The following is a 26,898-nucleotide window of genomic DNA, read 5'->3' as shown; positions in this document are numbered from 1 at the left end:
ACATGGTTCATGGGGCCTCTCTCTACAGCTGTGTTTAAACCTCTAGTAACCTTCACGACTGAGCGACTGAACTGAACCTTCCTATAGATTTCTGGCAGTCAGGCCATCACTCACTCAGAGATTTTGCTAATCATAGAATGGCTTAACACCAGTTCTTTGCTGACCTCAGTGGCACTTGAGTAACTCTTTTCACTTTTATCCTGTTTTCTTCTTTTAAAAGGTTATCTGACTTTTGAAACCATTTAAATGTATAGGAAGCAAAACAGTGTACTTTTGGTTCCCCATGTGTGGCTTACTTGGTAAACTTTTGTGTCTTTTCTGCCCTCTCTTTTCCATGTCTTGTCTTGTGAATGCAGGTTTTTCCTTGAGCAAAACAACCGGATATTTCAGACTTTGTTGGAGGTGTCCTCCAGTCAAGACAAAACTCTGACAGCCGAGCATGCTCGGGGCATGGGTTTAGACCCCCAGGGAGACCGGAGTTTTCTTATGGACCTGCTGGAGGCCTACGGCATCGACGTCATGTTGGTCATTGACAACCCCTGTTGCCCATAGGAAGGATGAGCCGCTATCACATGGGGATGGCCTGATTTCTAATTGCCACATAGGAGTATTTATACTTCCAACAAATGTAATTTTTGCATCTCCTTTCTTCCCTTCTTCCCAAGAGGTAAGATGAGAGCGCCTTGATTTTGGAGGTCGTTGGAAGCTACCACTTTCCGAGCTGCTGCTGGGTTCAGACTTAGGAGTTATCACGGCAGCCTCTCTCGTCTCCTCATGATTGACTTAAGGTGATGGGGTGAAGGCCACCTATCACCAGGAGCTCGGGACACCCTGGCTGGACTGTTGGGAAAGTCTGTCTGGTCTCTGTCATTTGATGTATCAAGAACGAGACCACTGTCCAGTGGGGCCTTGCATATCCATCTGCCCAAAGCAGAAGCTAGACCAGATGGCCTTCCAAGGTTTTTATCAGTTCTGGGAGTCTTGTCTTGCGGTCAAATTCCCTTTCTGGTTTATTAGAGTAAATCTGTGTTTTCTCTGTTCATGTAGAGACTTCAGAGTGGGACAAAGGATGTTTCTGTCACCAGGTATGAAGCTTCTCTAGACAGAGGACAGGGAGAGGTGGCTTCTCAGTCAGCTGAAAACTAAAACTGTAAAAATGAAGCCTTGAAACCTTTCTCTAAGTTAACAGTAGCCACTCCATGTCATAGTCTTGTTTCTCTGAATCCCCTCCTGGGACGGGCTGGCACATTCCTCTGGGCTGATGTCAACAGGAATATGTACCAGTTAGGAGCCTTTATAAACAAACTTCTCTTTAGCAGGGGCAACATTCCTCAAGCTAGGGAACTGGGACCAGAGAAGTACCAGACTTGTTAGCAGAGGCGGCAGTGCCTGTACCCAGGGGAGTGGTTGGGAACCCCGTGTGTGAGTGATGAGTTGCTCTGCTGTGCTCTGGGGTGCTTGGACCTGGGATAGCTCCTGTCAGCCCTGCCTGTTCTGTTTGGCTGGAGTGCCCAGTGGGTGTCAGCCTAGGTGAGATAACCATGGTTTGTTAGAGAAGCCGGCTCCTGTGAGTTGAGTGGAGGTCTTCTGGGCCAGTTCAGGATTTTGACTTGGGGTCCTAGGTTGTTTGTGACATATAACTTCCTCCCCTTCACTATTCCTGCCTGGCTGTGTTATTGGAATAGGTGTCTGTGTATGTGTCCGGGACCAAGTTCCAGCCAGGCTAGTGTCAGAGAGAAATAACTTTCAAATGGATGGATCATGTGTCTTGTCTCGAGACTAGCTTTGTAGGGCTTATTGCTTTATTCAAAACCATTCTCACTGCAGCTCCCTGATACAGAATTCAAGATTAAAGAAGTTCACATGTGGAAATGCAGACATTGACTAATCAAGGTAGTGTCTTTTATGTAAATATATAAATAAGTTTGGGCATTGAAATGTAAACTGTACATTTTTCTCCTCTGTGGGTTTAGCTATTTCAGTAATACATTTGTTTACAGAAGAAAAAAAAGAATCTGTTTAGAAGCTGAAGCTTCACTGCCTTTTTCCTTGAAGAGTGGCCATCTCCTCTTGTTCCTGGAGAAGGAGCAGCCTTTGTAACTTGGGTCAAGTAATGGTTACTCTTAGTATTATCAGAAGGTTCAAGGCTTTCTAAGTTGGGATGGGCAGTCAGAAGTAGGGGTGGGGTAAAAGGAAAGGTCAGGTTCTCTTGGAGGACACAGGTAGGCCCTTGGTCTGTGGAACTGGGGAATTTGTTGGGCAAATACTCTTTGTAAGCCCTTCTGCTCCAGAGGGCTTCTGCATGCGAATGCTTTCGTTTCTGTGCTATTGTAACGCCAGGCTCAGACCCGCTGATGTAAAGGGAATCAGATGAAAATGAGGTTCCTGTATTTCTCTTTGAATGGCGGGCCCAGGGTTCCACACCCCTTTTAACTCTGTGCACTTCTAGGCAGCCGTCCATCTGGCATCCCCTGGGCTGGGAGTGGCCCTGGGAGAGGGTGCACCCATATCGCAGTGCCACGTCTGAAGTCGAATGCAGCCTGTGTTTGGCTGACCCCAGAGCAGAACCCCTATGCTCCCCTTCACCCCCTCCGCCTCCCCAACAGAGTCCTTTGAAGAGGATACCCTAGTGCTGGTCCTTCCCTGCATTGCCAGCTTCCTGGTGAGGCCAGGAATCTAGCGCAGCGCCCTCTGCTGGGCTGCAGAGCACGCTTCTACCCTGTTTTACCCTCGTCACTGTCATCCCCAAGGAGACATGGATGGAGTTCATCTTTTGAAGGCTCCCTCCCATGCCTCCCCCCACCCCTCCTTCTTCCCCAGTCTCTCAGGTGAGCAGCACGCCAGCATCACTTGCTGCCAGGTCTCTGAAAGGAGAATTTGTTGGCGAGGTACCAGGCAGGGCTCCCTGCACAGACACAGCAGAAGCTAGAAGCCACCCAGACCTACTTTTGTGTCACTATGGAAATACTTTCAGAGAAACCATCTGCTTTTGTTTGGAAGTCACTGGAGAATGTCCTTCTCTGTCCTCTGTAGAAACAGGGCTTATTATAATATTACTGTGACCTTCAGGAGCAGGCTGGGAATCTCAGGTGTGGGTACTTAGATTGATGGTGACCTTCTGTCCCTCTCGACTCTTAAACCTCCTCCTCCCAACCCTATGCCAGCTGGCTTGGTCCTTTTGGGGAACTTTAAGCCTGATCTAAAACCAAGCTGTACGTGTGTGTGTGTTCAGTTGCTCAGTTATGTCCAACTCTTTGCGACCCTGTGGAGTGTAGCCCACCAGGCTCCTGTGTCCCTGGTATTTTTCAGGCAAGAATACTGGAGTGGGTTGCCATGCCCTCCTCCAGGGATCTTCCTGACCCAGGGATTAAACCCCCATCTCTTGAGTCTCCTGCACTGGCAGGTGATTCTTTACCCGCTGAACCAAGCTGTGAGCCATGCCCTAAGCTGGAAACATTGCTGACTTGAGACGTGGGGGCCACTGGGTCATCACTGGATGAAGTTAGGAGAAATTCTATGTGGTCAGAAATTCTTGTGGGCCTAGAATCCAGGCTTGGAGTTTGCTGATGTCTAGTTGGATATGACAAAGTTCTGGCAAAATGGATTTTTTTCACTTGTGCAGGCTTGGCAGATGGTACTCTTCAGCCTTTGGGACAATGTCCAGTTGTCCTCTGGATTAGGACTCTTCTGAAGGAATCAGAAATGATAGGACTTATCTTTCCCCAGACCAGAAAGTATGGGCCAAATAACAGTTCTGAATTAGCTTTGGCTTTTGCTAAGCACGAAGCACCCCTTAGGCCTGGCATAGATCCCTTCTAAGGTAAGTGCCCACACAGTCCTCAGTAAATTGTGATTGCTGTGGATTAGAAGGCTGCCTCCGTCATTCATCATGGCGTCGTGTCTTCCATTTGGCTGGAGAAGGGAAGCTGAATTCATTGATACATTGATAGAAATCATTTAGCCTAGGAATTTGCATTTATAACTTGTTTGTCCCACATGAAAAAGCAAGATGGGAAATTTAAGTATAGCACAGGGTGCAGATAATTCTCAATACCACATGTGAAGAGTCATCGATCAGTGTAACTACCTGTTTTAGCTAGAAGATAAAGGTAAAGATAAATGAAATCATAGCTGAACCAGCTTTTCATTCTAGTGGTTATGAGGGCAAACTTGCTATTTGTCTTAATACACTGAAAGCCCTTCAAACAGAATAAAAAGGATGAGCTTACTCACCTTTAAACCAAGGCCTTTGGGGAAGCTTTTGCAAAGGGCAGTGATGTGAAGTTTTTGTTAACCTTTTAACGGCAGTACAACAACCCTCTAGGAAGAAGGGGACCTCAGGAACTTGTTTTTGTTTTGAAATGAAACTACCCAGGTGGCGCAAGTGGCAAAGAATCCACTTGCGTCTCCTGCTAATGCAAGCGACGTGGATTTAATCCCTGGATCAGGAAGATCCCCTGGAGAAGAAAATGGCAACCCACTCCAGTGTACTTGCCATGGACAGAGGAGCCTGGTGAGGTACAGTCCATGGGGTTGCAAAGAGTCAGCCCTGACTCTGGACTGCTAAATCAAAGAAGGAAAAGAAACCACAGAGCCCAGGGAATGAACTGAGGTGCTTTCTCCCGTCCCAGGAGGATCATACTCACAGAGGTACAGGAAGGGGCGGGGTGGAGGGGGTTGCTGCTGAATAAGACCAAGCGTTCAGCTTGACAATGAACTTGCCTTGGCGCGATGACAGTTCTCAACCAGGCAGGAAAGGCAGTAATATGGGGACCAGTGTGTGTCAAATGGGCTCTCATCTCCCCGGTAGGCTCCTGGCTGTGGGCCTGGACTCTGAAAGGGCCAGTCCTCGGTCTCTTCTCTGCACTCCTGCTCTGCCTGCATGTAGTGCCCTGCGGTGAGGCTCCCGTGTGCCTGGGGTCGCCTCAGCAGGCCAGCCCACCCCTCTCCTTTCAGGAAAGCCCTTTTGTGATTCAGGTGTAGGGGAAGAGGAGCTCAGGGCTCCTTTTACTCCCAAGTCATGGATGGATTTTTTAATATTCCATTTGTATTACTAATATACCTCTGTTCCCAGGAGCTACTGGAGGGCCGAGTGTGGTGGAAAAAGGCCAACTGTGAATTAAGTTAATGTTTTTCTGATAAGAAATGGAAGTTTATTTTTATATTGGTACGACTATGTGATGCATTGAGGATGCAGATGTTGAAATGGAAGGAAATATCAAAATGATAATCCTGGAAGAAATGGACAGTATTACCATTTGGAAGCAGCTGAGACCCCCTTTTTTTTGTTTTTTATTTAAATGTTCTGGTGAGTGAATAAGGACTGTCCTGTGAAATCTAACAGCCTTTTGAGGAGATAAAGTTGACAGTCCTATGGAGGATGACATACAGTCACCAACTTTAAGTAAGACTCCTGTACGAAAGGAGGTGAATGTGATCAGGCTGATTGCTAGGCCTCTTAACTAGAGGGAGCCAGAGGTAGTTTTATAACTGTCACTTTAGCTCATTTTTTTGGAGCTGGAATACAGGGACTGTTAGATGAAACTGCACATTTAGAAAGGAAATAATTTTCTAGTACTATATAGAGAACTGATGATGGAGAAGTAAAGCCCTGCTCTCATCTCTCTAGCATTTATTCTAGAAGCTCAGCACTGAATAGGCTTTTACAGGTAATAGGATCTCAATTCAGGAAATGTATTTAATCACCATAAACAGATGGGTACGAACCACCTCTCTTTGCCATAGAATGCCTCTTTACACTAATGGTACATCTGTTTTGCTAAGGACAGTTGGGGGATGCGGAGGTGGGGTGTAGGGTTTTATGAACTAGCCAGAGATGATCCACAAAATGAAAAACCCACACACTGGTCACTGAGTTATCGGACTGTCAACATATATTGTTGACATTGGAGTGAAAACTCCTTCCTTTGTCCAAATCAAAGATTGCGTTTCAGTCTAGCACTCCAAGACCAGTGAGGAAAGCTGTAGATTCTGTGCTTTTGAGAAGACTGGGTAGGAGACCTGAGGGGTATGGGGTCAAGGAAAACAAAACTAACCTCCTTTGTACATCTCAGGCTTGTTGGCTGAATTTTTTTTTTTTAAATCGGTCTGCAAGTAAGTCTTTTCTGAAAAAGAAACTTGGGAGAAGTTCTGTGTTTTCCAAGTGTAAGATCAGCATAGCCTCCCCGTCGCCTTAAATGTCGAACCCCTATTTTGATGAATATCCCAGTGTAAGAGTCATAGCAATAAGAGAAACGGAATCTAGTTTTGTTTCTTTAGCTCCTAGGATGAAATTAGTAAGACAGTTGATACATCTCCCTGAATGTCCTGCATCTGGCTCTGCTGTTCTCTCTTCGGTGGTAATCATTTAGAAGGCCTAAGGAAAGTTGGGGTTCATCCCAGCGGGCACATGTTTCTTGAACTGATTATGTTCTGTGCTACAGATAACATCTGTGTATATCATATCTGTATATATCTGAACCAAGCTGTATGCAGAGAGGTTGATATAACTATATTTACAGAAAACAGTTTTTACGATTAAAATTCACATTTTAACATGAACACGTGTGCTGCACTCCTTTGTGATGGGAAGGAGTGGCAGCCGCAGGCATGAGCAGAACGTATGGTGCTGACCTCACTTAGGGTGACGATGGAGGCTGCGCAGTCTGGATACACTCCAGGTAAGGGAAACCGAAGTTGGGAGTAACCATCCCATTCCATCAAAAAAAGTCAGGACTGCGTGCTCTCAGTCACATCAGGCAACTTCTGGAGGAGGACCCCACCCAGACCAAAGCCTTTTTGTTTCACATCTTCTTCCTACTAACGTTCACTTTAAAACATTATATACTGAGATGTACACACACGTCTTATTTTTAACCTTTTGTGCAGTTACTTATTTTAAAGTAGTATAGAGTCAATTCCTAACACTGCTAGCTCTATGTTCTAAGCCAGGTTCCTACCTTCCAAGTGACGCGACCATGTATTACCTAGCTCCTCGGGTGGTGAGAACACAGCTAATCAGTCGTGTGTGTAAAGCGCTGGCACATAGTAATTATAACCATGCATACACATTGGCTGTGGGGTGAAGCAAAAGACTTTATACTAAGCTATATTTAATATAAAACATCTGCTCTGTTTTGAATAGAAATGCTGTTGGTTTTTCAGTGACATTCATCTGACATAAGGTTTGTACTAAATAGAAGGTGGTGGGGGGGGGACTCAGGTTCTCATTGGACCCCTTTGCATTCAGGTCTGGCTGACTTGGGCGAGTCTGTCAAAGTTGTGTTAAACATCCTTTACGTGGACCTTATATGGAAGGACAGTGGCAAGAAGGCAGTAGATGATAAGGCAACTGTGTTCTCAGTTAAAAGCCTGAATCAAGAAAACAGTTTCAACTAGGACATATTTACATTTAAAAATGAATAAAAACACTAATCTGAATTAAATATCCTTCCCCAATCCTATGTTCCATTATTTCTATAGAAAAATTAGAATCACTGAATAAACACATACCTGCTGGTAGTCAAGATTCTGTGCTGGTCTTTTGCACTCTATTATACAACCAGCATATGCCAGATTCTCTTGGCTCACGTAGAGACTGTATTTTCTCAGACCACAGCACCCATTCCCTGGCACGTTTGGACCTGCCTGCTTTTTGTTTCATTAGTTTTTGCAAAAGTACAGCTTTTAACACCACTCTGAAGAATACAGAGGTAAACAGGTAAGTATTATTTTATGGGCTTTTTAAGCTGCTTGTCATAGTCTTATCATAACTGCTTTGTAATCCTTTAAGCATGTTGGTCTTCCCTCTTCACAAGGTCCGTGGGTGCAAGTATATGCACTGTCCTAAAACTGATCTGCCTGAGAAGCCTGCCAATTCTTCTTCCCCTTTTCCCTTCTGTTTTTTTTAAGTGCCTTAGGTCTCATCCACCTTATTGCCGTCATTTCCCTCTGGAGTATAAAAACCTCAGGGGCACCAAAGTGATTACAATGACTGGCTAACAAATCTATGGCAAGGCCAGGACTGTCTAGTTCTCTGCTTTCAACAAACTAAAGGATCTAATTAAGCATTTAAGCTGATATATCACTATGATTTTTGATATGACAATGTCATGCAGTTCTTTGAGTTGCATAACAGAATCTTTCTATCCCATCTGCTTATTTATCATTTACATCTATAATGTTAAATACTGTCTCAGCTGTAAATATCATCCTTTGGGAGGAGACAAGATGGCAATGTAGAAGGGCGTGAGCTCACCTCTTACGGAAACACCAGAATCACAACTAACTGGAGAACCACCATCAACAACAAAACACATGCTGGAACCCACCAAAAACGATGTGCTACATCCAAGCGGGGCACAATCAAGATGAAATCAAATCCCAATGAACCAGGTGGGGACCCACAAACTGGAAAATATACCACAGAAGTTCTCCCCCAAGAGTGAGTGTTCTGAGCCCCACAAAGGGCTCCCCAGCCTGGAGGTCTGGCGACAGGAGGAGGTGGCTCCAGAGAATCCAGCTTTGAAGGTCAGTGGGGTTTGACTGTAGGAATGCCACTCTTGGAGGGTACAGAGTCTCATATACATGAGGACTCAGGGAAAAAAAGCAGTGACCTCCTAAGAGATTAGGCCAGACTTACCTGCTAGGACTGGAGGGTCTCCTGTGGAGGCAGGGGGCAGCTGTGGCTCACTGCAGGGACAAGGACACTGGTTGTGATAGTTCTAGGGAACACTTACTGGTGTGAGCCCTCTTGGATGCCCCCCTTTTCTCACCAAGATCCCACCCAACAGCCAGTGCTAGGACACCTCAAGCCAACCAACCAACAGAGCAGGAGCACAGCCCCACTCAGCAACAGACAGCCTGCTTAAAATCCTGAGAAAACACAGCTGCCCAATAAAAACAGTCCCTGACACAGCCCTGCCCACCAGAGGGACAAGACCTAGCTCCACCCACCTGTGGGCAAGTACCAGTTCCTCTCACCAGGAAGCCTGCATAAGCCTCTTAGATAGCTGCACCTGCCAGGGGCAGAGAGCAGAAGCAAGAACTACTACCCTACAGCCTGAAGAATTGTCAGAAAGTCGGACAAAATGAGATACCCCAGAAGAACAATTAGGTGAAGTAGAGACTGGCAATCTACCTCAAAGAGAATTCAGAGTAATGATAGTAAAGATGAGCCAAGATCTCAGAAGAGGAATGGAGGCACAGATCAGGAAGATACAAGAAATATCTAACAAAGACCTTGAAGATTTAAAGAACAAAGATGAACAATACAATAACTGAGATGAAAAATACACTAGAAGGAATCAGTGGCAGAATATATGAGGCAGAAGAATAAATGAACTGGAAGACAGAATGGTGGAAATCACTGCCATGGATCAGAATAATGAAGAAAAGAATGAGCAAAAATGAGGACAATATAAGAGATCTTGGGAACATTAAATGCAACAACATTCGCCTTATAGGGGTCCCATAGGAGAAGAGAAAGGACCTAAAATATTTAGAGAGACAATAACCGAAAACTTCCCTAACATGGGAAAGGAAACAGTCACTCAAGTCCAGGAAGCACAGAGTCCCAGGCAGGATAAACCCAAGAATGAACATGCCAAGACACATAGTAATCAAATTGACAAAAATTAAAGACAGAAAAACATTAAAATCAACAAGGGAAATGTAACAACATACAAGGGAATTCCCATAAGGTTAGCAGCCGATTTCTCAGCAGAAACTCTTCAGGCCAAGGGAATGGCACAGTATATATACAGTGATGAGAGGGAACCTACAACCAGGAATACTCTACCCACCAAGACACTCTATTCAGATTTGATAGAGAAATCAAAAGCCTTACAGACAAGCAAAAGCTAAGAGAATTCAGCACCACCAAACCAGCTTTGCAACAAACGCCAAAGGAACTTCTCTAGGCAGAAAAGGCCACAACTAGAAACAAGAAAATTACAAATGGAAAAGCTTACCAGTCAAGGCAAACACACAGTAAAGGTAGGAAATCATCTGTAAATGATTCAAATATTTCAAATATATCAAAACCAGAAATCATGAGGAAAGCACAAATACAGGATATTGGAAATGCATTAGAAATTAAGACTACCAACTTAAAACAATCATATTTATATATAGACTGCTGTATCAAAACCTCATGGTAACGGCAAAAGAAAAACCTACAATAGATACCAAACACAATACTAAAGTTAGTCATCAAATCACAAGAGAACAGAAGAGGAAGGGAAGCCATAAACAAAGTGCAAAGACTACCCACGGAAATAGAAGAAAATATTTGCAAATGAGCTGAACTACAAGGGATTAATCTTCAAAATTTATAAACAGCTCATGTGACTCCATCGCTCAGTCATGACTGACTCTTTGTGACCCTGTGGACTGTAGCCCACCAGGCTCCTCTGTCCATGGGATTCTCCAGGCAAGAACACTGGAGTGGATTGCCATTTCCTTCTCCACAAAAAAATGGGCAGAAGACCTAAAAGACGACATGCAGATGACCAAGAAACACCTAAAAAGATGCTTAACATCACTATCAGATCAGATCAGTCGTTCAGTCGTGTCCGACTCTTTGCGACCCCGTGAATCGCAGCACGCCAGGCCTCCCTGCCCATCACCAACTCCGGGAGTTCACCCAGACTCATGTCCATCAAGTCAGTGATGCCATCCAGCCATCTCATCCTCTGTCATCCCCTTCTCCTCCTGCCCCCAATCCCTCCCAGCATCAGAGTCTTTTCCAATGAGTCAACTCTTCACATGAGGTGGCCAAAGTACTGGAGTTTCAGCTTTAGCATCATTCCCTCCAAAGAAATCCCAGAGCTGATCTCCTTCAGAATGGACTGGTTGGATCTCCTTGCAGTCCAAGGGACTCCCAAGAGTCTTCTCCAACACCACAGTTCAAAGGCATCAATTCTTCGGTGCTCAGCCTTCTTCACAGTCCAACTCTCACATCCATACATGACCACAGGAAAAACCATAGCCTTGACTAGACGAACCTTTGTTGGCAAAGTAATGTCTTTGCTTTTGAAAATGCTATCTAGGTTGGTCATAACTTTCCTTCCAAGGAGTAAGTGTCTTTTAATTTCATGGCTGCAGTCACCATCTGTAGTGATTTTGGAGCCCAGAAAAATAAAGTCAGCCACTGTTTCCACTGTTTCCCCATCTATTTCCCATGAAGTGGTGGGACTGGATGCCATGATCTTCGTTTTCTGAATGCTGAGCTTTAAGCCAACTTTTTCACTCTCCACTTTCACTTTCATCAAGAGGCTTTTGAGTTCCTCTTCACTTTCTGCCATAAGGGTGGTGTCATCTGCATATCTGAGGTTATTGATATTTCTCCCGGCAATCTTGATTCCAGCTTGTGTTTCTTCCAGTCCAGCGTTTCTCATGATGTACTCTGCATATAAGTTAAATAAACAGGGTGACAATATACAGCCTTGATGAACTCCTTTTCCTATTTGGAACCAGTCTGTTGTTCCATGTCCATAGAAATGCAAATCAAAACTGTCATGAGACATCACCTCACACCACTGAGAATGGCCATCATCAAAAAGTCTACAAATAATAAATGCTGAAGAGTGTGTGGAGAAAAGGGAGCCCTCCTATACCGCCAGTGGGAATGTAAACTGGTATAGCCACTGTGGAGAACAGTATGGAGGTTCCTTAAGAAACCTGAGTTATCACATGATTCTACAATCCCTTTCTTGGCCGTATATCTGGAGAAAAACGTGGCTGGAAAGGATACATGCAGCCAAGTGTTCACTGCAGTGCTATTTACCACAGCCAAGACATGGAAGCAACCTAAGTGTCTATGGACAGATGAATAGGTAAAAGAAGATGTGGTACATACAGGAGAATTATTACCCCTTAAAAAGAATAAAATAATACCATTTGCAGCAGCATGGATGGACCTGGAGATTATCATACTAAGTGAAATAAGTCAAAGACAAATATCATATGAAATAACTTAAGAAAATACAAATGAACTAATTTACAAAACACAGACCCAAAGAACGTACTTACTGTTACCAGCAAGGTGGGTGGGGAGGATAGATTAGGAGTTTGGGCTCAACATGTACACACTGCTATATTTAAAACAGAAAACCAACAAGGACCTAATGTTGGTTGGGAACTCTGCTCAACACTCTGTAATAACCTAATGGAAAAAGAATTGAAAAAAATAGATACACATATCTGCATAACTGAATCACTTTGCTGTATACCTGGAACAACACTGTCATCAACACTACTACTATATAAAATAAAAATACAAAAACTTGAGTTAAACAACAACAACAAAAAAAGTGTTTTTCAATAAATCAACTCAGGATAAAGAGCATTCTAATAAAATGTTAACTTTTAATTTTCAAAAATTTATAATATCAATTGTATTTCAATAATTTATAACATTTATTCTCTTGAGTTAATTGACACGAACTAAAAAATGTTATTTCCATTTATATTTTTTGTTGGCAAGAAGACAGTTCCAATTAAAAAAAATTCAAGCACAAAAACATTACATTATGATAGCATTCTTTGCAAAAAGTGGTATGGAAATACACACATAAGAAAAAGCGGCATTTTTCAATGACTAAACAACTTACTAGTTTATTTTTGTAAATGGATGATGAGTGTCAAATTGCTATGTATCTCAATTACACTGAAAATGTTTAAAAGAGTGATGTAACAGTTTTAGTTTAAAATATCAATATTTACATGACACTAGAAAGTATGTACTTTGGCAACTAACTTCCCATGAAAAATTTTAGCTGTCAACTTAAAACTGCGAAGGGTTACATGATTTTTCAAAATACTTTTAGGACGTACAGTGTGTGTGGACCGCTGCTTTACAAGACCGCCCCATTCAGTTCGGGGTACCTCTCCTAGTAGAACCCCCTGGGGAGGGTGGCCCGCCTTTTAAAAAGTGCAGATTCCTGGGCTCCGCCCTCCAAACCGAGTTACTAGATTCGGGATGGGCCCCAACTAAGTCAGTTTTCAACATGCACCCTAGGTGGTTCTCGGGCAAACCAACATTTCAGAAGCAGGACTGCGGGGTGGAGGCGGGGAGGTGGGAGAGAAGAGTATTTGACAGTATTTCAGCCATGGCTGAAGAGGGACACACCTCCCCCTGTTTTTCGCTTGGGCAGAGTAAAGTGAAAGAAGCGGAGTCAGAGCTCACCAAGTCGCAGCACCCGTGGAAGGCCCTGCGAACAGGCAGAGTGGCAGGAAAGCAGGTGGCTTGCTTCCCTGGGAGCCCCAAGGCGGCCGCAGGACCAGCGCAAAGGAGGATCCTGCTCCCCACCAGGGGGCGCTGTCGAGGTCGAGCCCTTCTCTGGCCACTGCGGGTGTGGATTTCCTGGAACTAGTCTTAGAAAAGCGGTCTTCAGGAGGGACCGGGCCAACACAGCGGAGTCGAGCATAAGCTGCTGGGAAGCTGGCTGCAAAGCTGGGAAGCACTGAGAGGGGGACGGGGGTTAGGGGGTGGGAGGGGTGCTACTTGCCGTGAACCGGCCCTTGGGGGTCCTCTGACAACACTGCGGGGGACAGAGGAGGCCTTGGTTCCCTTTTGGTCCCGGGGTGGCCTAAAGTGCAGACTCGGGCGCCCACGTGCCGCCCGCTCACTGGGCCGGGCTCTGCAGCAGCTGCTCCCTCTTGCGAGGGTCACAGAAGAACTGCAGTTTCCGGGGGAGCAGCTTCACCTCCACGGGCATCGCTTCGTACTCCTCACTGTCGATGCTGAAGGCGCCCCCTGTGCCCTGTGTGGAGGAGGGGTGGAGGGGTGGGGGAAGAGGACTCTCAGAACAGCTGTGCCCACAGCTGGCTGGGATTCGTCATCACTCTGAGCATCTGGGCAGGTTGTTAGGGAAAACCGCATCTTCTCTGAGGATTTAGCTTAATGTTCTTTAAAGAGATTTCAGTGCCTGTGTCAGACACAGGGCTGGTTCTGGAAATAGGGGGGCTTCCCTCATAGCTCGGTTGGTAAAGAATCCGCCTGCAATGTTGGAGACATGGACTCAATCCCTGGGTTGGGAAGATCCCCTGGAGAAGGGAAAGGCTACCCACTCCAGTATTCTGGCCCAAAGGATTCCATGGACTGTATAGTAATTCTGTAGACTGTATAGTCCTTGGGGTTGCAAAGAGTCAGACACGACTGAGCGACTTTCAGCTTACTTCACCGCCATGAAAAAGGTTTAAGTGGCCTCTGCCTCCTCCCAGAGCATTTTGGGATTTGTGAAACAAGGTTATCATTTTTAAATGCTTATTGAAAGACAGGGTCCTGTCATATCTTTAAGGAATTCAATATAAGATTTGTATGTGCTTCTCGGCCCTAATCTTGCCCAAATGAAAAGTGAGCAACACAGCCAGTTCTCTTAGGAAAGCCATTACAGCCACTTGATTATTTTCATAATAATCAAGTTCTTTAGGACTTGCTTACCTTTACACCTAAGGTATAGCACCATTAATATTACAAATTCTAGAAAACCCTTCCATAACTCATGCGTTTAATTCAACATTTGCTGTGTTGAAACTATGGTACCAGCCACTGTGGGGACACCTTCTGTTTTACCTACAGTCCTTTTTGACCACCTTAGTTTAACATGCAAGTCTTCAGAGGCCATCTGTAGTAACTTTTTTCCCCCACTTATAGGTTATTCCACATAGCTTGGCATTTCCCAGTACAGAAAAATTTACTGCCATCCTGAAAACGCTTCCAGATCGTTTTTTAAAAATGTGAAGCTAGAATTCACCATGAACATTTGCAAACTGGAGAATTCTGTGGGTTGTTATAGTAGCCATTCACATAATTTACATTCAGAAAAATAAAAGCTCAGGAAACTGAAGGATCACTTTATAGAACCTTGGCTTGACAACACTGGAAGTCTTCAGGAGCCAAACTCTAAACTTGTGACTCCAAAGGGGCTTTTCTGCCATCTTTTCAGGCCTCCCTTAATATAACCCAGAGCCTGGCACAGCACACAGCAGGTATGAGGTACCTAAGGAACGGTCTGTTAATAGGAAGGAGGGAGAAAAAACAGAAAGGAAGACCCAAGAGGAAAAGACCGGAAGCCGTGGGGCCGCTCACCCCTGCTCACCTCTGGAAGCAGCAGAGTGCAGCGGCTGGCTTGGAGACACTCGGTGCCCTCAACACGCAGCGTGGGGTCTCTCACCCTTTTACTTCTGTCGGTACAGGAAAAAGCAGCCTTGGAAACCAGTGCTGGCAACTGCATTCGACTGCCAGGACAAAGCGAGTTCTGCACGTCTTTGGGTAAAGTCAAGTACATGGACTCATGGTGTCTTGAACCATGGGGTTCTGTGAATAATTCTTCCCCCAGTGCTTCTTGCTTAGTATTGAGATACATTCTAGATTGAGAAGGTTTATTTATTGCAGAGAACTGGGCATGAAGACTGATTTTTCTCTCAACTGATTTTAAGTAGTTCCATGTATACCTAATTCTTGGGCTATTTAAAAATCCCAAGTTTAAAAACTGGAATGAAATGAAATACTTTAGAAAAAAGTACTAAACTTTTGATATTTGGTACTTCTTGTGAGTCTATTACTTGAAAGAGAAAATTTTTTATTCTAATTTAAACTGGATGGATTTATATGAACAACCAACCTCAGCAGCTTTTGTATGATTCTCCATATTGATATAAACAGTCTACTTAGAATACTGCATCTTGACCTTGACTACATGGCTTTGAAATAAAACTATTAGCCTCTCTATACACACTCACCCTCATGTATATACACCCTGCAGCTAGTCAGAGTCAGTGGGAAATGGGTAAAAGCTAAATCTAAGAAAATTAGTCCATCTTTATCACTAATTGCTGGAGAAGGAATAGGCTACCCACTCCAATATTCTTGGGCTTCCCTGGTGGCTCAGCTGGTAAAGAATCCACGTGCAATGCAGGAGACCTGGGTTCAAACCCTGGGTTGGGAAGGTCCCCTGGAGAAGGGAAAGGCTACCCACTCCAGTATTCTGGCCTGGAGAATTCCATGGACTGTATAGTAATTCCATGGACTGTATAGTCCATGGGGTTGCAGAGAGTCAGACACGACTGAGCGACTTCCACTTCACTTTATCATTAACTAACAATAGTAATTCTTTCAATTAAACATCATCGGTTTTCTAAAGCAACTTTACAGTGTTCTGATCAGATACTCAGAGGAAGCTGACTTGATTTCACTTCCCGTAGAGACCAAAAGGAAACTATGTTATTGCTGCTGCTGCAGATGATGACAGCAACCATGTGCACCATAATGACTTCGTCTAATTTAAGCAATATCATCAGTGTTTCCTTCTGGTTTTGGGTGTCAGCATTATGAAGGAGATTCGAATATACTGGTCCCACAGGCTTGTGGGACACTGTGTAGCTTCTGGACCCTTCCTAGGAGAAGAGACTTTTCCCTTCCTCCCTTTTACTATAGTTACAGCAAGTAAATCAAAGGCTGCCGAAGCAGCTATTCAGCATCTGAAGAACTGGTACCCAAGGCGAGAACAACCCAAACTGAGCAAAGACACTGTGCTGCCGGTGCTGGCACAAAGACTGAGGTAGCCATGGAGACCCGGCCGCTGCAGCAGCAATGTCTAACCCTTACGCGGGCGCGAGAGGGAGCTCTGAGACAGAGTTCAGGAAAAAATGGAGCAGATTCCAGTTGGCATGGTAACACACAGCCTTCTCAGTCGCTCTGAAGTCTGGTGGAAGGCTGAGAGCATCCTTAACCAATAAAACTCTGGCAGAGGTACAGCTTAACAAATCAGACAGGACTTGGGAGGGTATTTTGTAGTGGAAAAGGGAAAAAAAAGTCTGGAAAATGTCCAAGGTACTCAATACCTTTTCATTAATGCCCTGGGAAGAGGCAAGGTGAGCTGACATGAATGGTAACTGATGGTACTTCACGCTGATAAAAGACTTTGCCCACACAGTCCCTCATATGAGACTCAAAAACAACCCTGAGAGAGAGAAGCAATTATGTTATTCCACTCCAGGATTCAGGGAAGGTAAAGGATCATGAGGCCAGTGAGTGGCAAAGTCAAGATTTGTATCCAGTAGTTCAGACCCTGAGGCCAAAATTCTGGCCAGGATACCATGTTACACTGACTCCCGTCATTTCAGTCAAAAGACTAAGACAGTTCCCAAACTCTGATCTTCCCAAAATGCAAGGGGAAGGCCAAACTAGGAGACATGCACTACGCATGCCAACCCCAAAAACAAAAGGGTGCTACGGTTCCCAAACCACGCAAGTCTTCAGTGAGATCTCTGCTTGGACTTTGTGGGCGCTCGGATTGGTAAAGTCTGAAAACACAAACCACTTAAAGCCTCACTGCCTACAAACCCCAGTCCACTTACCCTATAGTGATGAAGTCTCCTTTGCTGACGGTGTTGGGTTCCATGCAGATGTTCATAAAGTCTTCTTTGCTCTGAAAAGTTAGGAAAACTAATGTTAATGCTCTGAATTTTGGCCTATGGACCCTGTTGTCCTCTTAGCCTTGGAGGCTCGTGGTTGGAGCTGTGTATTACAGAAGGGACTTGACTTTGAATGACTTAATCCTGAGTATATTTTCAGTCCTTCTTTCCTTTTTCATTAAGACCTTTATTGAAGCATAATTTACATACCATAAAATTCATCTCCGTTGCTTGCTTGCTTTTTTTTTTTTTTTTTTTTACTATATACATAAGCTAGGTAAAAACTCAGGTTTGGAGGTTGGTCAAGTTCTGTTGCTTGCTGATAATAACAGTTGTTACAGTCTCGAGGGTCCCCTCCCTGGCAAGCCTCTCTCCCAGCAAGCCTCCACCCTCACTGTATGTCAGCATCACACCATACCAGCTTGATCGGTTTCCTAGTGTGGAGAAGTATCTGGATTTTTTTTTTAACTCTCTACATGCAAACTTAGTGAGTGGCCAGAGTTGAAGAGCAGCAATCCATTTATGCCATGGAATGGAAGTGTTTTTAATGGAGGAGTTGTGGGTGTGATCCCTGGGTTGGGAAGATCCCTTGAAGGAGCAAATGGCAACCCTCTCCAGTATTCTTGCCTGGGAAATCCCATGGACAGAGGAACCTGGCAGGCTACAGTCCAAGGGGTCACAAGAAGAGTGGGATGTGACTCAGTGACTAAACAACAACAAATGTTTTTAAAACACTGCATTCCCAACCACAGAATGTTCTGGAAGAACTAAGCTACAAGGAAGTGGCTATAAAAAAACAGACTTGGTTCTTTGGCCACCCCTGAAATTTACTACCAGTTGGTAGCGAGCAGTACAATCTGGCCCTCTATAAATCAATCCCAATCCTTCTGGGTCTGCTTCAAATAGAATTTTGTTCTTTTTGGAAAGGTTCAAAATTCATAGCCCCAGGGTCATCCCCAGGCCTCTGCAAGCTGTCAGCCTTTGCCCAAGATTAAAGGGCTCAACCAAAGCACAACTTTAACATCTCAACCAGGAATTACAAAACACAGAGGGATAACTCTGCTCTAAGGTCACCTCTTACTAAACGACTTATTGTCATCTTTGTACCATGAACTTTTCTAAGTGCTAGGGTCCCCTCAATGAACCAGAAACACGAACATTTCTGCCTACAAGGAACCTACATTCTACCGGAGGCAGTGAAGGGATGAACAAAACACAACCATAATAAAGTAATAAGTGATCACAAATATTAGAAGTACGCTAGAGTATGCTAGTATAAAAATAGTAAGCTGGAGAGTATGTGCATTAGCATAAGTGGTATAGAGTATATTAGAAATATTATGAGTACGTTGTAAAAGTGAGATAAAAGGTGATATTGGTGGCATTTTTAAAGAGGAGTCCGGTATGCCTCATTGACGAGGTAACCTCTAAGCAGACACCTGAGGAAGGTGCAGCAACTGTGGAAACCCAGGGCAAGCTTTCTGTCACCAGGGTGGCTGTTAAATTCAGACTCGGCCCCATTCTCAGAGCTTACAGTTCAATAATCTGGGGTTGGTCCCGAGAACCTTCTTTGTTAAAAGGTCCCAAGCGATGCTCCTGCTGCTGATCTAAGGCCCACACTTTGAGAACCACTGGTCTAGGGACGTGCAGTCCACACAACGGATACTGGCAGGGCAGGGGCCTTCGGTGGGAGCAGGTGTGACGTGGGAAACAACAGCATGGAGCCGGCACGGCCGGAGCAGAGTGGGAAAAGGAGACAAGAGGAGGAGAAATCAAAGAGGACAGACACTGGACAGCCCTGCAAGGAAGCTGGCCATTAGGCTGAGTGCAGCAAAAAGCCACTGGAAGGTCTTAAGCAGAGAAATATGATGTGCTTTGTTTTTTTAAGGATATCTCTGGATACTGTGTCTAGAGGAGAGTGAAAGGGGAAGGGAGACCACTTAGGGACCTATTGTAATAATTGGGCTAAAATACGACCCTGGCTTGGAACAGTTGGCAGGGGAGACTGTGACGTGCTGGCAATATTCATTAACAGAAGGCGCGGCCACTAGGATTTCCCCAGAGGTTTCAGGTGTGGACAAGGAGTATCCAAGATGTCTGGCCTGAACAACTAGAAGAATGGAGTGACAATCAGCTGCGCTGGAGGAAGAGTGAGAATAAGGCGGTTTTCAAGGGGTGGGAGGGAAGCTGAGGAGCTCAGGACATGCCAAGACTGAAATGTATATGAGACATCAAAAGGGGTAAGTGGATATATATACGAGTCTAGGATTTGACTTTTGTAAAGCGTGCAAGTGTAGAAATCAATGTATTGTAATACAACAGATTCGGTGAGAAAGCCTTATCTCAGTAGTGGCTGAAAAGGTACTTGATAAAATTATATAACCACTCATGATAAAAACTCTTGGCAAACTAAGATAGGAATGGAAGGGAACGTCCTTAATCTGATAAAGGCTATCTATTAAAAAAAAAAAACCATCAAATTCAAGAATGAAGCAGTAAAGCCTTTTTCTCTAAATTAGGAATGAGACAAGGACTCCTGCCAATACTGCTTCTGTTCAACCCAGTACTGAGGTCCTAGCCAACGTGACAAGGCAAAAGGTTATAAGGTTAAGTATTTGAAAGGAAAAAAATCATATCAACTGCACCATTTGCAGTTGGCATGACTGAACCTATTGAAAATCTAAAGGAATCCATAAACATGATAAGAACTGTAGGTTGCTGGTACAGCATCAATATAAAAAAATCAATTACATGACCATCTACTAAATCAGTTAAAAAATGACATTTTAAAACACACTATTTACAACAATGTCAAAAATTAAGATAACCAGGAATCTACTCAGCAAGACAAAATGTTAAAGAAAATCATAAAACTTCACTGAAAGACATTAAAAGCCTAAATAAATGAAGAGATATGCCATGTTTATATGACAGAAGAGTCAATGTTGTAAAAAATGTCATTTCTCCTCGAACTGATCTACAGGTTCAATGGAATCCTGATCGATTTTATAACAGATATTTATGTAGAACTTAAACATTCTAAGAGATTTATTGAAGTCAAAGAGCCAAGAATAGCCAAGAAACCCTTTAAGAAGAAAAACAGAGGGACTTACTCTAAAACTAATAATTAAGACAAGCATAGTACTAGTACAAATACAGAAAAATAAAGCAACAGAGTAGACTTAGGAACACCTCCATGTATACAAATTCTTGATGTATGACAGGTTTACTGCAGATCAGTGGGAGGGAGGAGAGGTGGGGCACATTTCAATAAATGATGCTTGGACAACTGGCTTTCTATATGGAAGGAAAATAAAATTAGAGCTTCACCCTCTATCATTACTGTGACATTGAATGGTTTGCCTTGGAAACGAACAGAGATCATTCTGTTGTTTTGGAGACTGCATCCAAGTACTGCATTTTGGACTCTTTTGTTGACTATGATGGCTACTCCATTTCTTCTAAGGGATTCCTGCCCACAGGAGTAGATATAATGGTCATCTGAGTTAAATTCACCCATTCCAGTCCATCTTTGTTCACTGATTCCTAGAATGTTGATGTTCACTCTTGTCATCTCCTGCTTGACCACTTCCAATTTGCCTTGATTCATGGACCTAACATTCCAGGTTCCTATGCAATATTGCTCTTTACAGCATTGAACCCTGCTTCCATCACCAGGTCATTCACAACTGGGTGTTGTTTTTGCTTTGGCTCCATCCCTTCATTCTTTCTGGAGTTATTTCTCCATTGATCTCCAGTAGCATATTGGGCACCTACCGACCTGGGGAGTACATCTTTCAGTGTCTTATCTTTTTGCCTTTTCATACTGTTCATGGGATTCTCAAGGCAAGAATACTGAAGTGGTTTGCCATTCCCTTCTCCAGTGGGCCACATTCTGTCAGACCTCTCCACTGTGACCCGCCGTCTTGGGTGGCCCCACATGGCATGGCTTAGTTTCATGAGTTAGACAAGGCTGTGGTCCGTGTGATCAGATTGGCTAGGTGTCTGTGATTGTAGTTTCAGTCTGTCTGCCTTCCGATTCCCTCTCTCAGTGTCTACCGTCTTACTTGGGTTTCTCTTACCTTGGACGTGGGGTCTCTCTTCATGGCTGCCCCAGCAAAGCGCAGCTGCTGCTCCTTACCTCTGATGTTCATTTCCAAGGCAAACCATTCAATATCACGGTAATCCAAGTCTATGCCCCAACCAGTAACGCTGAAGAAGCTGAAGTTGAACAGTTCTATGAAGACCTATAAGATCTTCTACAGCGAATACCCAAAAAAGATGTCCTTTTCATTATAGGGGACTGGAATGCAAAAGTAGGAAGTCAAGAAACACCTGGAGTAACAGGCAAATTTGGCCTTGGAGTACAGAATGAAGCAGGGCAAAGGCTAATAGAGTTCTGCCAAGAGAACACACTGCTGCTAAGTCACTTCAGTCGTGCCCGACTCTGTGTGACCCCATAGATGGCAGCCCACCGGGCTCCCCCATCCCTCGGATTCTCCAGGCAAGAATACAGGAGTGGGTTGCCATTTCCTTCTACAATGCATGAAAGTGAAAAGTGAAGGTGAAGTCGCTCAGTCGTGCCCGACTCTTAGCGACCCCATGGACTGCAGCCTACTAGGCTCCTCCATCCATGGGATTTTCCAGGCAAGAGTACTGGAGTGGGGTGCCACTGCCTTCTCCAGAGAACGCACTAGTCATAGCAAATACCCTCTTCCAACAACATAAGAGAAGACTCTACACATGGACATCACCAGATGGTCGACACTGAAATTAGACTGATTATATTCTTTGCAGCCAAAGACGGAGAAGCTCTATACAGTCAGCAAAAACAAGACCGGGAGCTGACTGTGGCTCAGATCATGAACTCCTTATTGCCAAATTCAGACTGAAATTGAAGAAAGTGGAGAAAACCACCAGACGACTAAACCACTGTATGACTATACAGTGGAAGTGAGAAATAGATTTAAGGGACTAGATCTGATAGACAGAGTGCCTGATGAACTATGGACGGAGGTTTGTGACATTGTACAGGAGACAGGAATCAAGACCATCCCCAAGAAAAAGAAATGCAAAAAAGCAAAACAGCTGTCTGAGGAGGCCTTACAAATACCTGTGAAAAGAAAGGAAGTGAAAAGCAAAGGAGAAAAGCAAAGATATAGCCATCTGAATGCAGAGTTCCACAGAATAGCAAGGAGAAAAAAGAAAGCCCTCCTCAGCGACCAATGCAAAGAAATAGAGGAAAACAACAGAATGAGAAAGACTAGAGATCTCTTCAAGAAAATTAGAGATACCAAGGGAACATTTCATGCAAAGAAGGGCTCGATAAAGGACAGAAATGGTATGGACCTAACAGAAGCAGAAGATATTAAGAAGAGGTGGCAAGAATACACAGAAGAACTGTACAAAAAAGATCTTCACGACCCAGATAATCACGATGGTGTGATCACTCACCTAGAGCCAGACATCCTGGAATGTGAAGTCAAGTGGACCTTAGGAAGCATCACTACAAACAAAGCTAGTGGAGGTGATGGAATTCCAGTTAAGCTATTTCAAATACTGAAAGATGACACTGTGCAAGTGCTGCACTCAAAATGCCAGCAAATTTGGAAAACTCAGCAGTGGCCACAGGACTGGAAAAGGTCAGTTTTCATTCCAATCCAGAAGAAAGGCAATGCCAAAGAATGCTCAAACTACCACACAATTGAACTCATCTCACACACTAGTAAAGTAATGCTTAAAATTCTCCAAGCCAGGCTTCAGCAATATGTGAACCGTGAACTTCCTGATGTTCATGCTGGATTTAGAAAAGGCAGAGGAACCAGAGATCAAATTGCCAACATCCACTGGATCATCGAAAAAGCAAGAGAGTTCCAGAAAAACATCTATTTCTGCTTTATTGACTATGCTAAAGCCTTTGACTATGTGGATCACAATAAACTGTGGAAAACTCTGAAAGAGATGGGAATACCAGATCACCTGACCTGCCTCTTGAGAAACCTGTATGCAGGTCAGGAAGCAACAGTGAGAACTGGACATGGAACAACAGACTGGTTCCAAATAGGAAAAGGAGTATGTCAAGGCTGTATATTGTCACCCTGTTTATTTAACTTATATGCAGAGTACATCATGAGAAACGCTGGGCTGGAAGAAGCACAAGCTGGAATCAAGATTGCCGGGAGAAATATCAATAACCTCAGATATGCAGATGACACCACCCTTATGGCAGAAAGTGAAGAGGAACTAAAAAGCCTCTTGATGAAAGTGAAAGAGGAGAGTGAAAAAGTTGGCTTAAAGCTCAACATTCAGAAAACTTAAGATCATGGCATCTGGTCCCATCACTTCATGGCAAATAGATGGGGAAACAGTAGAAACAGTGGCTGACTTCATTTTTCTGGGCTCCAAAATCACTGCAGATGGTGACTGCAGCCATGAAATTAAAAGATGCTTACTTCTTGGAAGGAAAGTTATGACCAATGTAGACAGCATATTAAAAAGCAGAGACATTACTTTGCTAAGAAAGGTCCCTCTAGTCAAGGCTATGGTTTTTCCAGTGGTCATGTATGGATGTGAGAGCTGGACTATAAAGAAAGCTGAGCACCGAAGAATTGATGCTTTTGAACTGAGGCGTTGGAGAAGACTCTTGAGAGTCCCTTGAACTGCAAGGAGATCCAACCACTCCATCCTAAAGGAGATCAGTCCTAGGTGTTCATTGGAAAGACTGATGTTGAAGCTGAAACTCCAATACTTTGGCCACCTGATGTGAAGAGCTAACTCATTTGAAAAGACTCTGATGCTGGGAGTGATTGAGGGCAGGAGGAGAAGGAGACGACAGAGGATGAGATGGTTGGATGGCATCACCGACTCGATGGACATGGGTTTGGGTGGACTCCAGGAGTTGGTGATGGACAGGGAGGCCTGGCGTGCTACGGTTCATAGGGTCGCAAAGAGTCAGACACGACTGAGCAACTGAACTGAACTGAACTCTATCATTCACAAAATTCAATTAGAAGTGGGAGTATTTCTTTTTAACATATATATGGAATCATTTGATGCAAATCATATTACCTGGTTTTTCATTTAAATATACAACGAACATCTTTCCATGCTGGTAGAGAAACTTTTAAATACATTTAAATACACGTACCAAAATCTATTGGAGTAGCAAGTAGTAACCCACTCCAGTATTCAAATTCCATGGACAGAGGAGCCTGGGGGCTATAATCCACGGGGTAGCACAGAGTTGGACATGACTGAGCAACTAAACACATCAAAATCTATTTAATCAGTTGCCTGATTAGTTTTGTTTCATGTATTTTGCAATGATAAATACAGTGAACATAGCTCTGCAAAAGATCGTAATTTTCAAACATTCTACACCCCTAAAGCTTCTTTCAGACTCTGAATGGACTTTTTCTTTTTAAATGATAAATGAACATTTTGAGCTACTACATGGCAGCTTTATTGTCTTTGAATATTTTATTGCATTAGCTTTTATTTTGACAAAAAGGTTTTGGAATAAAAGAAAATGAATGCACTGCTGCCAGTGATAAGCAGCACAGGATCATATACTTTTATAATTGGCACAAAGATAAAAAGCTTTCGGCATTCTGAATGCAGCTAATCTCGAGCCACAATCACCTGCTTGCTGAACTCGATCCATTCACTGGTATTCAATCATCAGAGCAAAGAACAAGGTTAAAGAACACGAACAAAACACTGGAAATACATATCATCAGAGACTGGGAATAAAGGAAATGCATAATTAGAAATCTTATCTTTCTTTTTAAGAGTATTTTTTAACCTTAATACATTCACTGCCACCAACATTTCCAGAATCCCATTATGTAAGAAATAAGGGATTGTCTTGTCTTTATACATCATCTGATTATTTTTGATGGATACATTTTTAGAAATATGCTAACAGGGCCAGTGGTGTGCTTGTATTTCAGCTGCTTCATATATACTGCCACAATGCCGTGGAGAAAGGGTGTTTCAAGCCCTCTTCCCTCCAGTAATACCTGACAGCCCATTTCCCCGCCCACACTGGAAACTAGCATGATTTTTAATTTATGGCCATTCAATATTTATGATTTTAATTTGTATTTCTTTGACATTAAGCATTTTTTTCTTTACTTGTGAAATTAAGATAGACATTATATCCACCTGATAGTGCAGTTATGATGAGTACATGCGCTGACACTATGTACAATTCTCTTTTACACAGTGCTTCTCATGTAGTAAATACCAGTGATTTTTTATGTTTACTTCCTCTGTGAATTTCTATTTTTGTCCTCTGCCTGTTGTTTATATGAATCCTTTGTCCATCTCTTATTGATTAGTATAACAGTTTAGTATAAAGGAAAGCTATGAATTCTGGGTCTATCATATCCTAATATTTTTCCCAATTTTCACAAAAATTTTTGTTTATTTTTTATTAGAAGTACACAAATGTGTCAATATGACTTTTGCCTCAGGTGGCAGTTTAGTCTTGTCCTCCCAAGTTTATATTGATAATCACTTAAGATTTCACTCTAGTACTTTCATAATTTTGGTTTTTTTTACATTTAACCTTTTAATCCAACTGGAATCAATTTAGAAAGTGAAAAGAGCTATGTGGTCCAAATGTTATACAACAGACATGCATTAGTTTTACACTCTGAATATTAATACTGGAATCAAGCTTCCCACTGCACCTCTCTCCCTTACTCACCATACTACATCCATACATTCAATTCCATGTGCCAGTTTTCAGACTGACCAGGTCAATGGTGAACATACTACTTTGATTTACTTAAAAGCTAAACATAGTATTGGTCCATGGTTAAGAATAACCTTCCTGCCGGCATCTTCATTAACATAAACTACTAAGGTTTCCTCTAGACCAGGGGTCAGTAAACCTTTACTGTGGATGGTCAGAGAGTAAATGTTTTAGGCTTTTGGGCCATTCAGTCTCTGTCACAATGACTCAGCTCTGCCACTGCAGCACAAGAATGGCCACAGACAACACGGATATGGATGAACACAGCTCTGTTCCAGTAAAACTTTACTTATGGATGTTGAAACTTGAGTTCGTATAACTTTTCACCTATCACAAAATATAATTCCTTTTTTGACTTTATTCCAACCATTTAAAAACTTAAAATCAATTCCTGGCTTGCAGGCTGTAGTAAAACAGGTAGCAGACCAGTTTGCTAACCTCTGATTTATTTCAGAATATTTTTTAGCGTTGTTGTCCATATCAGCACTCTCCAGGAGAACTCTCTGCACTGTAGAAATATTTTATATTTGTGCTTTTCAATATGGTAGCTACTAGCCACATATGGCACGTGACACATAGCAGGAGAAATGAGTTTTAAATTTTATTTTGTAATTAATTTAAACAGCTACCTGTGACTAGTGGCTATTATATTGGACAATCCATGTCAATAGATTGGACTCAAAATATGTAAATACAGATATTTGTGTGTGTGTGTG

At 43.3% G+C, this 26,898-nt stretch overlaps 2 protein-coding genes across 5 annotated transcripts in view; one reads left to right on the top strand and one right to left on the bottom strand.

Annotated features, from left to right (window-relative positions):
• DENND11 (DENN domain containing 11) overlaps positions 1 to 6,561 on the top strand; it is a 52,022-nt gene extending 45,461 nt beyond the window's left edge. For both annotated transcript variants that reach the window (XM_061414939.1, XM_061414938.1), the window contains exon 9: positions 357 to 6,561. In XM_061414939.1, coding sequence (XP_061270923.1) covers positions 357 to 552 — 196 coding nt within the window. In that variant the 3' untranslated portion in view covers positions 553 to 6,561. The remainder of the gene's footprint in view (positions 1 to 356) is intronic.
• A 5,788-nt stretch (positions 6,562 to 12,349) lies between these two features.
• Positions 12,350 to 26,898, bottom strand: part of AGK (acylglycerol kinase) — a 100,795-nt gene continuing 86,246 nt past the window's right edge. For all 3 annotated transcript variants that reach the window (XM_061414940.1, XM_061414942.1, XM_061414941.1), the window contains 3 exons: positions 17,365 to 17,435; positions 15,105 to 15,189; positions 12,350 to 13,766 (listed from right to left, as the gene is read on the bottom strand). In XM_061414940.1, coding sequence (XP_061270924.1) covers positions 13,629 to 13,766; positions 15,105 to 15,189; positions 17,365 to 17,435 — 294 coding nt within the window. In that variant the 3' untranslated portion in view covers positions 12,350 to 13,628. The remainder of the gene's footprint in view (positions 13,767 to 15,104; positions 15,190 to 17,364; positions 17,436 to 26,898) is intronic.

The sequence above is a fragment of the Bos javanicus genome, chromosome 4, assembly GCF_032452875.1.
Source record: "Bos javanicus breed banteng chromosome 4, ARS-OSU_banteng_1.0, whole genome shotgun sequence".
NCBI lineage: Eukaryota > Metazoa > Chordata > Mammalia > Artiodactyla > Bovidae > Bos > Bos javanicus.
Note: the sequence above shows the minus strand (reverse complement) of the source record. Positions and strands in the feature narration are given on the sequence as shown.